At 49.7% G+C, this 15206-nt stretch overlaps 1 protein-coding gene across 5 annotated transcripts in view; it reads right to left on the reverse strand.

Annotated features, from left to right (window-relative positions):
• Positions 1-14703, reverse strand: part of LOC120060153 (N-lysine methyltransferase SMYD2-A-like) — a 32480-nt gene extending 17777 nt beyond the window's left edge. For 2 of the 5 annotated variants that reach the window (XM_039009265.1, XM_039009264.1), the window contains exons 1-4: positions 14134-14703; positions 10197-10260; positions 4739-4849; positions 555-615 (exon numbers count right to left, since the gene is read on the reverse strand). In XM_039009265.1, coding sequence (XP_038865193.1) covers positions 555-615; positions 4739-4849; positions 10197-10260; positions 14134-14321 — 424 coding nt within the window. In that variant the 5' untranslated portion in view covers positions 14322-14703. Of the gene's footprint in view, positions 1-554; positions 1803-4738; positions 5129-10196; positions 10261-14133 lie in introns of those variants that run through there. The other 3 variants (XM_039009269.1, XM_039009267.1, XM_039009266.1) reach the window with 3 other exon arrangements.
• Between the last annotated feature and the right edge of the window lie 503 nt (positions 14704-15206).

Here is a 15206-nt window from a genome sequence, read left to right on the forward strand (position 1 = left end):
ATAACAAAGTATTGAGATAAACTTTTGTTATTGACCAAATACTTATTTTCCACCATAATTTGCAAATAAATTCATAAAAAATCCTACAATGTGATTTTCTGGATTTTTTTCTTCTCATTTTGTCTGTCATAGTTGAAGTGTACCTATGATGAAAATTACAGGCCTCTCTCATCTTTTTAAGTGGGAGGACTTGCACAATTGGTGGCTGACTAAATACTTTTTTGCCCCACTGTATATTTATAAATACATAATATATATATAAATACATAATATATATATATATATATATATATATATATATATATACATATATATAAAAATACATAATATATATATTTATAAATACGTAATAGATAAGATAAGCTTGGCATGGTCTAATAGACTCAACTAAAAAACATAACACTTCAGACATCTTACTGAATCATTAAAATCAGTAGTTGTGTCAATTCAGGAAGTAAACCTGAATCGACACCAACCATGGTTGGTAAACAGAAAACATTTAAACATAAAGCAGGCCTGTAGGCTACTATCTAATATGTGTACTTAATACTTACGGGCTTCAAACTCACTGAGGAGTAACAGTCTCTCTGACTGTGAACGTTCCGTTGTGACTTTCTGGACAAAACACACAAAAGCAGCAACATTTATGGTGGAATAGCCAACGGTGAAAGTAAGCCGGTATTGTCCGGTACTGCATCCTGGTAAAAGTGTTTTATCACCACAGTAAAACCTGAACCCGTCACAATCATTCACACCATTATTTAACATTATGGCATGTCAGCTGCATGAAAATGAAGCGAATTCACTTTAAAAAACGGGCTCTATACATTCCAAACTGCGGTTAAAGAAAAACAAATTCCCCAAGGTGGAGATAAGGGTTGGAGACGTACAGCAGACTGTCAGCCAGGATTCAGCATCAGTTCAGACTACAGACTTAATGACAAACGCCTTCAGGTTTTATATAAACGGGAGTCTCTTTCCATCAGTGCACTGTTTGGATGGAATGATTTTGTGATTGGACAAACGTGTAGCCAACAGGAAGTGATTTTGAAGTGATTGTTTGCCAACCAGATGAAAACATCATGACTGGTTGTGTTTATTCCACATTAAAAAGGTAATGCAAAAAAAATAAAAGTTATATGACTGATCTTTACTAGGTCCACAGAGAACATACTAAATTAATAGGGATTTTATATGCAATTCTCTGATTAGACCCATAAATGTTTCTCGTGCACGCACGCACGCTAGAGGTCTTCATGGGTCTAAAAAGTTGGAAACGAAATGGACCTGGGGCTTTCCCACGCGGACCAGATATGCATAAATTAAAATGTTTAAAATATAGAAACCTGTTCCCGAATGGACCCGAGGACAACTAGACCAGTTCCGTATAAACCTGATCGGATCCAGACGCGGTCCGATCCAGGTGAGGGAAGCAGCAGAAAAGTCATTTTTTTAAGCTACTTCATTAACCGGAGATGATAAAGCGCGCGCGAGAGAGAGAGAGGTATTGTTCTAGCAGGCCCCTTTGACTGCATCAAACTAGGAGAAGTTAGTTAAGCTAGATAACGTTAGCTAGCTAGGCTAATTAACGCTGCAGAGCATGCACTTCCTCATCCTACAGCTACAGATAACAATAACTCCATTCAGAATATCAAGTAGGAGCCTACCTGTTGGCTCTTGGTCGTTGTAGCCTATCTTCTCTAACTTTTAATTCCATAATTATAATTCCATCTTCCATAGATTAGATACAGTTGAAGTCAGAAGTTTACATACACTTAGGTTGGAGTCATTAAAACTTGTTATTCAACCACTCCACAAATTTCTTATTAACAAACTATAGTTTTGGCAAGTCGTTTAGGACATCTACTTTGTGCATGACACAAGTAATTTGTCCAACAATTGTTTACAGACAGATTATTTCACTGTATCACAATTCCAGTGGGTCAGAAGTTTACATACATTAAGTTGACTGTGCCTTTAAACAGCTTGGAACATTCCAGAAAATTATGTCATGGCTTTAGAAGCTTCTGATAGGCTAATTCACACTATTTGAGTCAATTGGAGGTGTACCTGTGGATGTATTTCAAGGCCTACCTTCAAACTCAGTGCCTCTTTGCTAGACATCATGGGAAAATCAAAAGAAATCAGCCAAGACCTCAGAAAAAAAATTGTAGACCTCCACAAGTCTGGTTCATCTTTGGGAGCAATTTCCAAACGCCTGAAGGTACCACGTTCATCTGTACAAACAATAGTACGCTGGATGTATTGCATACTTCCAAAGTTGTGGCAAAATGGCTTAAGGACAACAAAGTCAAGGTATTGGAGTGGCCATCACAAAGCCCTGACCTCAATCCTATAGAAAAGTTCTGGGCAGAACTCAAGTGTGTGCAAGCAAGGAGGCCTACAAACCTGACTCAGTTACACCAGCTCTGTCAGGAGGAATGGACCAAAATTCACCCAACTTATTGTGGGAAGCTTGTGGAAGGCTACCTGAAATGTTTGATCCAAGTTAACCAATTTAAAGGCAATGCTACCAAATACTAATTGAGTGTATGTAAACTTCTGACCGCCTGGGAATGTGATTTAATAAATGAAAGCTGAAATAAATCATTCTCTCTACTATTATTCTGACATTTCACATTTTTTAAATAAAGTGGTGATCTTAACTGACCTAAGACAGGGAATTTTTACTAGGATTAAATGTCAGGAATTGTGAAAAACTGAGTTTAAATGTACTTGGCTAAGGTGTATGTAAACTTCCGACTTCAACTGTATCTCCTTACTTTTGCTGCCCAGGCTCTATGACTGTAACCTAGTGCCGCTTTGATGACTTCTGATTGGGCAACAAAAAGCAACACGGGTCATGAAAAGCAAGCGTGTTAATTATTTTAATTCTAACATTTTTCTATGTCTGGACTGTAGCATTCGCGTTCGGATCTGTACGGGCCTTCCCGGACAAGTCATATAAAATTACACATACCCGACACAATCATATCAGAACCGACCCAGATCTGTGACATTATTTAGAATTCTGAATCAAGACCTGCTCAGGTCCCGGAGGATCGGGTCTCGGGTATTCGGGTACAGGTGGATACGTGAAGACCTCTAGCGCACACACATAGTAGGACCCGTAAATTATATCTACTTTATTATGTGTATTTTACATCAACAAGGAGCATCAGGAACAGTGCCTTCAGAAAGTATTCAGACCCCTTGATTTTGTTACGTTAGAGCCTTATTCTAAAATGGATTAAATTGTTTTTTTCCCCATCATCAACCTAAACACAATACCCCGTAATGACATCACAATACCCCATAATGACATCACAATACCCCATAATGACATCACAATACCCCATAATGACATCACAATACCCCATAATGACATCACCCCATAATGACAAAGCGAAAACAGATTTTTAGAAATCTTTGCAAAAAAACCCCGTAAATATTACATTTACATAAGTGTTCAGACCCTTTACTCAGTACTTTGTTGAAGCACCTTTGGCAGCGATTACAACCTCAAGTCTTCTTGGGTATGACGCTACAAGCTTGGCACACCTGTATTTTGGGGAGTTTCTCCCATTATTCTCTGCAGATTCTCTCAAGCTCTGTCAGGTTGGATGGGGAGCGTCAAAGCACAGCTGTTTTTAGGTCTCTCCAGAGATGTTCAATCGGGTTCAAGTCCGGGCTCTGGCTGGGCCACTCAAAGAGACTTGTCCCGAAGTCACTCCTGCGTTGTCTTGAATGTGTGCTTAGGATTGTTGTACTGTTGGAAGGTGAACCATCGTCCCAGTCTGAGGTCTTGAGCAGCTTTTCATCAAGGATCTCTCTGTAATTTGCTCCGTTCATCTTTCCCTCGATCCTGACTAGTCAGTCCCTGCCGCTGAAAAGCATCCCCACAGTATGATGGTGCCACCACCATGCTTCACCGTAGGGATGCTGCCACCACCATGCTTCACCGTAGTGATGGTGCCAGGTTTCCTCCAGACGTGACGCTTGGCATTCAGGCCAAAAAGTTCAATCTTGGTTTCATCAGACCAGAGAATTTTGTTTCTCATGGTCTGAAAGTCCTTTAGGTGCCTTCTGGCAAACTCCAAGCAGGCTGTCATGTACCTTTTACTGAGGAGTGGCTTCCGTCGGGCTACTCTGCCATAAAGTCCTGATTGGTGGAGTGCTGCAGAGATGGTTGTCCTTCTGGAAGGTTCTCCCATCGCCACAGAGGAACTCTGGAGCTCTGTCAGTGACCATCAGGTTCTTGGTCACCTCCCTGACCAAGGCCCTTCTCCCCGATTGCTCAGTTTGGACAGCTCTAGGAAGAGCCTTGGTGGTTCCAAACTTCTTCCATTTTAGAATGATGGAGGCCACTGTGTTCTTGTGGACCTTCAATGCTGCAGAAGGTTTTTGGTACTCTTCCCTAGATCTGTGCCTCCGACACAATCCTGTCTCGGAGCTCTATGGACAATTCCTTCCACCTCATGGCTTGGTTTTTGCTCTGACATGCACTGTCAACTGTGGGACCTTATATAGACAGGTGTGTGCCTTTCCAAATCATGTCCAATCAATTGAATTTACCATAAGTGGACTCCAATGTAACAAAATTGGAAAAAGTAAAGGGGTCTGAATACTTTCCAAATGCACTGTGCGCACACACACACACACACACACACACACACACACACACACACACACACACACACACACACACACACACACACACACACACACACACACTGACCTGTTTCATGATGATCCTGGCCACCAGTCTGACGGTCTCTGATGGACACCAGTTCTCCCCATAGGAACACATGGCTGTACACTCTAACTTGTGCATGGGCCAGTCGCCCTTCTATTGTTTGTGTAAATAGACAGAATATTTTAGAGATATGTTTTACTCATGGACACAGAACACAGTAAGTCCACAGGCTGGGAGTTCCCGAGGAGATGTTTGAGAACTACTGGTCTAACCCAGTGGTTCCATTAGCTCACTGGTCTGTTGAATGTAGCTCTGGTGCAGAGTTACACTGGGGGAGTGGTGAGATGTTACACTGGGGGAGCGGTGAGGAGTTACACTGGGGGAGCGGTGAGGAGTTACACTGGGGGAGCGGTGAGATGTTACACTGGGGGAGCGGTGAGGAGTTACACTGGGGGAGGAGTTACACTGGGGGAGGGGTGAGGAGTTACACTGGGGGAGCGGTGAGGAGTTACACTGGGGGAGCGGTGAGGAGTTACACTGGGGGAGCGGTGAGGAGTTACACTGGGGGAGCGGTGAGGAGTTACACTGGGGGAGCGGTGAGGAGTTACACTGGGGGAGGGGTGAGGAGTTACACTGGGGGAGCGGTGAGGAGTTACACTGGGGGAGCGGTGAGGAGTTACACTGGGGGAGCGGTGAGGAGTTACACTGGGGGAGCGGTGAGGAGTTACACTGGGGGAGCGGTGAGGAGTTACACTGGGGGAGCGGTGAGGAGTTACACTGGGGGAGCGGTGAGGAGTTACACTGGGGGAGCGGTGAGGAGTTACACTGGGGGAGCGGTGAGATGTTACACTGGGGGAGCGGTGAGGAGTTACACTGGGGGAGGAGTTACACTGGGGGAGGGGTGAGGAGTTACACTGGGGGAGCGGTGAGGAGTTACACTGGGGGAGGGGTGAGGAGTTACACTGGGGGAGGGGTGAGGAGTTACACTGGGGGAGGGGTGAGGAGTTACACTGGGGGAGCGGTGAGGAGTTACACTGGGGGAGCGGTGAGGAGTTACACTGGGGGAGGAGTTACACTGGGGGAGGGGTGAGGAGTTACACTGGGGGAGCGGTGAGGAGTTACACTGGGGGAGCGGTGAGGAGTTACACTGGGGGAGCGGTGAGGAGTTACACTGGGGGAGCGGTGAGGAGTTACACTGGGGGAGGGGTGAGGAGTTACACTGGGGGAGCGGTGAGGAGTTACACTGGGGGAGCGGTGAGGAGTTACACTGGGGGAGCGGTGAGGAGTTACACTGGGGGAGCGGTGAGGAGTTACACTGGGGGAGCGGTGAGGAGTTACACTGGGGGAGCGGTGAGGAGTTACACTGGGGGAGCGGTGAGGAGTTACACTGGGGGAGCGGTGAGATGTTACACTGGGGGAGCGGTGAGGAGTTACACTGGGGGAGGAGTTACACTGGGGGAGGGGTGAGGAGTTACACTGGGGGAGCGGTGAGGAGTTACACTGGGGGAGCGGTGAGGAGTTACACTGGGGGAGCGGTGAGGAGTTACACTGGGGGAGGGGTGAGGAGTTACACTGGGGGAGCGGTGAGGAGTTACACTGGGGGAGGAGTTACACTGGGGGAGGGGTGAGGAGTTACACTGGGGGAGCGGTGAGGAGTTACACTGGGGGAGGGGTGAGGAGTTACACTGGGGGAGTGGTGAGGAGTTACACTGGGGGAGCGGTGAGGAGTTACACTGGGGGAGGGGTGAGGAGTTACACTGGGGGAGGGGTGAGGAGTTACACTGGGGGAGGGGTGAGGAGTTACACTGGGGGAGCGGTGAGGAGTTACACTGGGGGAGTGGTGAGGAGTTACACTGGGGGAGTGGTGAGGAGTTACACTGGGGGAGTGGTGAGGAGTTACACTGGGGGAGTGGTGAGGAGTTACACTGGGGGAGCGGTGAGGAGTTACACTGGGGGAGGAGTTACACTGGGGGAGGGGTGAGGAGTTACACTGGGGGAGGGGTGAGGAGTTACACTGGGGGAGTGGTGAGGAGTTACACTGGGGGAGTGGTGAGGAGTTACACTGGGGGAGTGGTGAGGAGTTACACTGGGGGAGCGGTGAGGAGTTACACTGGGGGAGGGGTGAGGAGTTACACTGGGGGAGTGGTGAGGAGTTACACTGGGGGAGGGGTGAGGAGTTACACTGGGGGAGGGGTGAGGAGTTACACTGGGGGAGCGGTGAGGAGTTACACTGGGGGAGCGGTGAGGAGTTACACTGGGGGAGCGGTGAGGAGTTACACTGGGGGAGCGGTGAGGAGTTACACTGGGGGAGCGGTGAGGAGTTACACTGGGGGAGCGGTGAGATGTTACACTGGGGGAGCGGTGAGATGTTACACTGGGGGAGCGGTGAGGAGTTACACTGGGGGAGGGGTGAGGAGATACACTGGGGGAGTGGTGAGGAGTTACACTGGGGGAGGGGTGAGGAGATACACTGGGGGAGGGGTGAGGAGTTACACTGGGGGAGCGGTGAGGAGTTACACTGGGGGAGCGGTGAGGAGTTACACTGGGGGAGGGGTGAGGAGTTACACTGGGGGAGCGGTGAGGAGTTACACTGGGGGAGCGGTGAGGAGTTACACTGGGGGAGGAGTTACACTGGGGGAGGGGTGAGGAGTTACACTGGGGGAGCGGTGAGGAGTTACACTGGGGGAGCGGTGAGGAGTTACACTGGGGGAGTGGTGAGGAGTTACACTGGGGGAGCGGTGAGGAGTTACACTGGGGGAGGAGTTACACTGGGGGAGGGGTGAGGAGTTACACTGGGGGAGGGGTGAGGAGTTACACTGGGGGAGGGGTGAGGAGTTACACTGGGGGAGTGGTGCAGAGATACACTGGGGGTGTGGTGCAGAGTTACACTGGGGGAGGGGTGAGGAGTTACACTGGGGGAGTGGTGAGGAGTTACACTGGGGGAGTGGTGCAGAGTTACACTGGGGGTGTGGTGCAGAGTTACACTGGGGGAGGGGTGAGGAGTTACACTGGGGGAGTGGTGAGGAGTTACACTGGGGGAGTGGTGAGGAGTTACACTGGGGGAGCGGTGAGGAGTTACACTGGGGGAGCGGTGAGGAGTTACACTGGGGGAGCGGTGAGGAGTTACACTGGGGGAGTGGTGAGGAGTTACACTGGGGGAGGAGTTACACTGGGGGAGGGGTGAGGAGTTACACTGGGGGAGGAGTTACACTGGGGGAGGGGTGAGGAGTTACACTGGGGGAGCGGTGAGGAGTTACACTGGGGGAGGAGTTACACTGGGGGAGGGGTGAGGAGTTACACTGGGGGAGGAGTTACACTGGGGGAGGGGGGAGGAGTTACACTGGGGGAGCGGTGAGGAGTTACACTGGGGGAGGAGTTACACTGGGGGAGGGGTGAGGAGTTACACTGGGGGAGTGGTGAGGAGTTACACTGGGGGAGGGGTGAGGAGTTACACTGGGGGAGTGGTGAGGAGTTACACTGGGGGAGGGGTGAGGAGTTACACTGGGGGAGGGGTGAGGAGTTACACTGGGGGAGCGGTGAGGAGTTACACTGGGGGAGCGGTGAGGAGTTACACTGGGGGAGCGGTGAGGAGTTACACTGGGGGAGTGGTGAGGAGTTACACTGGGGGAGCGGTGAGGAGTTACACTGGGGGAGGAGTTACACTGGGGGAGGGGTGAGGAGTTACACTGGGGGAGGGGTGAGGAGTTACACTGGGGGAGGGGTGAGGAGTTACACTGGGGGAGTGGTGCAGAGATACACTGGGGGTGTGGTGCAGAGTTACACTGGGGGAGGGGTGAGGAGTTACACTGGGGGAGTGGTGAGGAGTTACACTGGGGGAGTGGTGCAGAGTTACACTGGGGGTGTGGTGCAGAGTTACACTGGGGGAGGGGTGAGGAGTTACACTGGGGGAGTGGTGAGGAGTTACACTGGGGGAGTGGTGAGGAGTTACACTGGGGGAGCGGTGAGGAGTTACACTGGGGGAGCGGTGAGGAGTTACACTGGGGGAGCGGTGAGGAGTTACACTGGGGGAGTGGTGAGGAGTTACACTGGGGGAGGAGTTACACTGGGGGAGGGGTGAGGAGTTACACTGGGGGAGGAGTTACACTGGGGGAGGGGTGAGGAGTTACACTGGGGGAGCGGTGAGGAGTTACACTGGGGGAGGAGTTACACTGGGGGAGGGGTGAGGAGTTACACTGGGGGAGGAGTTACACTGGGGGAGGGGGGAGGAGTTACACTGGGGGAGGGGGGAGGAGTTACACTGGGGGAGGAGTTACACTGGGGGAGGGGTGAGGAGTTACACTGGGGGAGTGGTGAGGAGTTACACTGGGGGAGGGGTGAGGAGTTACACTGGGGGAGCGGTGAGGAGTTACACTGGGGGAGCGGTGAGGAGTTACACTGGGGGAGGGGTGAGGAGGTGAGGAGTTACACTGGGGGAGCGGTGAGGAGTTACACTGGGGGAGGGGTGAGGAGTTACACTGGGGGAGTGGTGAGGAGTTACACTGGGGGAGGGGTGAGGAGTTACACTGGGGGAGGGGTGAGGAGTTACACTGGGGGAGCGGTGAGGAGTTACACTGGGGGAGCGGTGAGGAGTTACACTGGGGGAGCGGTGAGGAGTTACACTGGGGGAGGGGTGAGGAGTTACACTGGGGGAGGGGTGAGGAGTTACACGGGGGGAGGGGTGAGGAGTTACACGGGGGGAGCGGTGAGGAGTTACACTGGGGGAGCGGTGAGGAGTTACACTGGGGGAGGGGTGAGGAGTTACACTGGGGGAGGGGTTACACTGGGGGAGGGGTGAGGAGTTACACTGGGGGAGCAGTGAGGAGTTACACTGGGGGAGCGGTGAGGAGTTACACTGGGGGAGCGGTGAGGAGTTACACTGGGGGAGGGGTGAGGAGTTACACTGGGGGAGGGGGGAGGAGTTACACTGGGGGAGGGGTGAGGAGTTACACTGGGGGAGTGGTGAGGAGTTACACTGGGGGAGCGGTGAGGAGTTACACTGGGGGAGCGGTGAGGAGTTACACTGGGGGAGGGGGGAGGAGTTACACTGGGGGAGTGGTGAGGAGTTACACTGGGGGAGGGGGGAGGAGTTACACTGGGGGAGCGGTGAGGAGTTACACTGGGGGAGCGGTGAGGAGTTACACTGGGGGAGGAGTTACACTGGGGGAGGGGTGAGGAGTTACACTGGGGGAGCGGTGAGGAGTTACACTGGGGGAGGGGTGAGGAGTTACACTGGGGGAGTGGTGAGGAGTTACACTGGGGGAGCGGTGAGGAGTTACACTGGGGGAGTGGTGAGGAGTTACACTGGGGGAGTGGTGAGGAGTTACACTGGGGGAGTGGTAAGGAGTTACACTGGGGGTGTGGGTTCACTATGAACTTTTCCTAGTGGCCAGGGCTCCATTTCTCTGAAACACACACACACACTTTCCCTGGGGAGTAGATTTCTGACTGGGACTGTTTTCTCAGCCCCTACAGTACAGTGGTAGATACATTTACACTATACCTGGCAGTCCATCTCACAGTAGTACGCTTGTTTACATCGGCCACATTTGGAGAGGCCTTCCCTCCTGGGGAGGGGGGGGGAAGAGAGCGAGATGTGACATCATCAACAGAAAGGATAAGAAACACATTAACTACACACTATTCTCTCTCTCTCACACACACACACACACACACACCTAGTGAGGGTTATTCTCACCCATCTCTCTTAAGGGCAAATGGTGCAGAGAAAGGTCACGTTCCTATATATATATATATATATATATATGTATGTATAAATAAATCTGGGCATGTCTCCAGAAACAAGCAAGGCGATGGTGTGTATAGGTCTGTGTGTGTGAATATATAAAGGCCTCTCCTCTCCCAGAGAGTCAGGAATGATTTTGTCTAGTAGTCTCCTCTCCTAGCTGTTCTCTAGTAGTAGTCTCCTCTCCTAGCTGTTCTCTAGTAGTCTCCTCTCCTAGCTGTTCTCTAGTAGTAGTCTCCTCTCCACTCCTAGCTGTTCTCTAGTAGTCTCCTCTCCTCTCCTAGCTGTTCTCTAGTAGTAGTCTCCTCTCCTAGCTGTTCTCTAGTAGTCTCCTCTCCTAGCTGTTCTCTAGTAGTCTCCTCTCCTAGTTGTTCTCTAGTAGTAGTCTCCTCACCTCTCCTAGCTGTTCCATAGTAGTCTCCTCTCATCTCCTAGCTGTTCTCTAGTAGTCTCCTCCCCTAGCTGTTCTCTAGTAGTAGTCTCCTCTCCTAGCTGTTCTCTAGCGGTCTCCTCTCCTCTCCTAGCTGTTCTCTAGTAGTAGTCTCCTCTCCTAGCTGTTCTCTAGTAGTAGTCTCCTCTCCTCGCTGTTCTCTAGCGGTCTCCTCTCCACTCCTAGCTGTTCTCTAGTAGTAGTCTCCTCTCCACTCCTAGCTGTTCTCTAGTAGTAGTCTCCTCCCCTCCCCTAGCTGTTCTCTAGTAGTAGTCTCCTCTCCACCCCTAGCTGTTCTCTAGTAGTCTCCTCTCCTAGCTGTTCTCTAGTAGTAGTCTCCTCTCCTCTCCTAGCTGTTCTCTAGCGGTCTCCTCTCCTCTCCTAGCTGTTCTCTAGTAGTAGTCTCCTCTCCTAGCTGTTCTCTAGTAGTAGTCTCCTCTCCTCGCAGTTCTCTAGCGGTCTCCTCTCCACTCCTAGCTGTTCTCTAGTAGTAGTCTCCTCTCCACTCCTAGCTGTTCTCTAGTAGTAGTCTCCTCTCCTCTCCTAGCTGTTCTCTAGTAGTAGTCTCCTCTCCACCCCTAGCTGTTCTCTAGTAGTCTCCTCTCCTAGCTGTTCTCTAGTAGTAGTCTCCTCTCCTAGCTGTTCTCTAGTAGTCTCCTCTCCTAGCTGTTCTCTAGTAGTAGTCTCATCTCCTAGCTGTTCTCTAGTAGTCTCCTCTCCTAGCTGTTCTCTAGTAGTCTCCTCTCCTAGCTGTTCTCTAGTAGTAGTCTCCTCTCTGTTCTCTAGTAGTAGTCCCCTCTCCTCTCCTAGCTGTTCTCTAGTAGTAGTCTCCTCTCCTAGCTGTTCTCTAGTAGTCTCCTCTCCTAGCTGTTCTCTAGTAGTAGTCCCCTCTCCTAGCTGTTCTCTAGTAGTCTCCTCTCCTCGCTGTTCTCTAGTAGTAGTCTCCTCTCCTCGCTGTTCTCTAGTAGTCTCTTCTCCACTCCTCTCCTAGCTGTTCTCTAGTAGTCTCCTCTCCTAGCTGTTCTCTAGTAGTCTCCTCTCCTAGCTGTTATCTAGTAGTCTCCTCTCCTCGCTGTTCTCTAGTAGTAGTCTCCTCTCCTCTCCTAGCTGTTCTCTAGTAGTAGTCTCCTCTCCTCTCCTAGCTGTTCTCTAGTAGTCTCCTCTCCTAGCTGTTCTCTAGTAGTCTCCTCTCCTAGCTGTTCTCTAGTAGTAGTCTCCTCTCCTAGCTGTTCTCTAGTAGTAGTCCCCTCTCCTAGCTGTTCTCTAGTAGTCTCCTCTCCTAGCTGTTCTCTAGTAGTAGTCTCCTCTCCTAGCTGTTCTCTAGTAGTAGTCTCCTCTCCTCTCCTAGGTGTTCTCTAGTAGTCTCCTCTCCTAGCTGTTCTCTAGTAGTAGTCCCCTCTCCTAGCTGTTCTCTAGTAGTAGTCTCCTCTCCTCTCCTAGGTGTTCTCTAGTAGTCTCCTCTCCTAGCTGTTCTCTAGTAGTAGTCCCCTCTCCTAGCTGTTCTCTAGTAGTCTCCTCTCCTAGCTGTTCTCTAGTAGTAGTCTCCTCTCCTAGCTGTTCTCTAGTAGTAGTCTCCTCTCCACTCCTAGCTGTTCTCTAGTAGTAGTCTCCTCTCCACTCCTAGGTGTTCTCTAGTAGTAGTCTCCTCTCCACTCCTAGGTGTTCTCTAGTAGTAGTCTCCTCTCCTAGCTGTTCTCTAGTAGTAGTCTCCTCTCCTAGCTGTTCTCTAGTAGTAGTCTCCTCTCCTAGGTGTTCTCTAGTAGTAGTCTCCTCTCCACTCCTAGCTGTTCTCTAGTAGTAGTCTCCTCTCCTAGCTGTTCTCTAGTAGTAGTCTCCTCTCCACTCCTAGGTGTTCTCTAGTAGTAGTCTCCTCTCCTCTCCTAGCTGTTCTCTAGTAGTAGTCTCCTCTCCTCTCCTAGCTGTTCTCTAGTAGTAGTCTCCTCTCCACTCCTAGCTGTTCTCTAGTAGTAGTCTCCTCTCCTCTCCTAGCTGTTCTCTAGTAGTAGTCTCCTCTCCTAGCTGTTCTCTAGTAGTAGTCTCCTCTCCTAGCTGTTCTCTAGTAGTCTCCTCTCCTAGCTGTTCTCTAGTAGTAGTATCCTCTCCTAGCTGTTCTTTAGTAGTAGTCTCCTCTCCTAGCTGTTCTCTAGTAGTAGTCTCCTCTCCTAGCTGTTCTCTAGTAGTAGTCTCCTCTCCTCTCCTAGCTGTTCTCTAGTAGTAGTCTCCTCTCCACTCCTAGGTGTTCTCTAGTAGTCTCCTCTCCTAGCTGTTCTCTAGTAGTAGTCTCCTCTCCTAGCTGTTCTCTAGTAGTCTCCTCTCCTCGCTGTTCTCTAGTATTCTCCTCTCCTAGCTGTTCTCTAGTAGTAGTCTCCTCTCCTCTCCTAGCTGTTCTCTAGTAGTAGTCTCCTCTCCTAGCTGTTCTTTAGTAGTCTCCTCTCCTAGCTGTTCTCTAGTAGTAGTCTCCTCTCCTAGCTGTTCTCTAGTAGTAGTCTCCTCTCCTAGCTGTTCTTTAGTAGTCTCCTCTCCTAGCTGTTCTCTAGTAGTAGTCTCCTCTCCTAGCTGTTCTCTAGTAGTAGTCTCCTCTCCTAGCTGTTCTCTAGTAGTCTCCTCTCCTAGCTGTTCTCTAGTAGTCCTCTCCTAGCTGTTCTCTAGTAGTAGTCTCCTCTCCTAGCTGTCCTCTAGTAGTAGTCTCCTCTCCTGGCTGTTCTCTAGTAGTAGTCTCCTCTCCTAGCTGTTCTCTAGTAGTCTCCTCTCCTAGCTGTTCTTTAGTAGTCTCCTCTCCTAGCTGTTCTTTAGTAGTCTCCTCTCCTAGCTGTTCTCTAGTAGTAGTCTCCTCTCCTAGCTGTTCTCTAGTAGTCTCCTCTCCTAGCTGTTCTCTAGTAGTAGTCTCCTCTCCTAGCTGTTCTCTAGTAGTAGTCTCCTCTCCACTCCTAGCTGTTCTTTAGTAGTCTCCTCTCCTAGCTGTTCTCTAATAGTAGTCTCCTCTCCTAGCTGTTGGTAGGTTCATGTGGAGTGTGACTTCCACTTCTAGTCACAATGCCTTCAAGGATGTACAATTATTACTACAATGTTATTATGGTTTGCTAATACCTTAAGAAAAATCTACAACTAATCCTTCATCAAGTGACACAGTTAAAGCAATATAACTTTCATGCAGAATGAGGTTGGTCAGGTCGCTGGATAGAACCACAAATATAACTTAGATGTGATTTATATTCTACAACCCAACGCAGTCATGTTCTGAGAGTTGTACAGACAGTTCAATACCTGGTGAAGCAGTATTCACAGTGGGCTCCTCTCTCGTTTACTGTCAGCACGTAGGAATAGGCAGGACAGACAAATACTAAGTCTCCGACAGCAAAGTGCTTCACAGCCCGCAGTCCCCTGCCCTTCCCCGGGCTAGCGAACCTCTCGGTCCCCTCTATACCCTCGTTCTTCATACATATGCCATTCATCTTTAATAATGCCGTGGTCTGTTGACCTAGCTAGCTATGCTACTTTTATATTGCTGCTTGCTTGTTGCAAGACTAGCTATACCACTCGTGAAATGACGTTTGCAAGCCAGAGAGCTAGGCAACGTTGGAGTCCTCTTGCAAAAACACAATTATCAGACTTGCTAGCGGTTCGTAATTCCCAAGGGCCTTGTTTGCAGTGTTGCTTGTATGTCTGTCAGCGGCTAAGCAAGGTTAGTTTGCTGGCTGGTTTTGGATACACACTGACACCAAAAATGTTCTAATATGTGCTGACACGAATGCCTCCTCTCACCAATACCAAACAGAAAGGCTATCATAAACTAGCTAGCCTTTAGCTAGCCTAGCGTCATATGGCTAACTTCTCAACCCTACGACACGGAGCTACAGGATACCGAGAGGTCCTAATGCCCCGAAAGATTCAGAGAGAGAAAGCGCTCAGACTAGGGTTGCAGAATTAATTTTTAACCTACCCAAAATTGCAAGATTTTCCAGAAATACAGATTTGACAAATATTTGAAATCGGGAGTGAGTAAGTAGGAAATCCGCAATCTTCCAATCAGGATTTTTGGGAAAGTTAGCGGGAATTTTGCAACCCTCAAACAACATAAAATGGTTCAGACGTTGCTGGAGATAATCATTGACAATCTTGTACCACCATCGTGTGGCCAAACGATGGTGGTACAAGACAGTCAATGATTATTCCAGCAACGTCTGGACCAATTTATTTTGTCTGAACTGAGGGTCGCATCAGTGAATTAGATAATGGTTGTGTGTCGCCACCTGGTGGTGATAGTTGGTTCTGTGTCTTTTTATAATACAGCCCTCTGCTGCCATCTTCTGGACAGACGATATGTTAAAGTTGTACAT

This window comes from Salvelinus namaycush, chromosome 15 (genome assembly GCF_016432855.1).
Source record: "Salvelinus namaycush isolate Seneca chromosome 15, SaNama_1.0, whole genome shotgun sequence".
NCBI classification, from domain to species: Eukaryota; Metazoa; Chordata; class Actinopteri; order Salmoniformes; family Salmonidae; genus Salvelinus; species Salvelinus namaycush.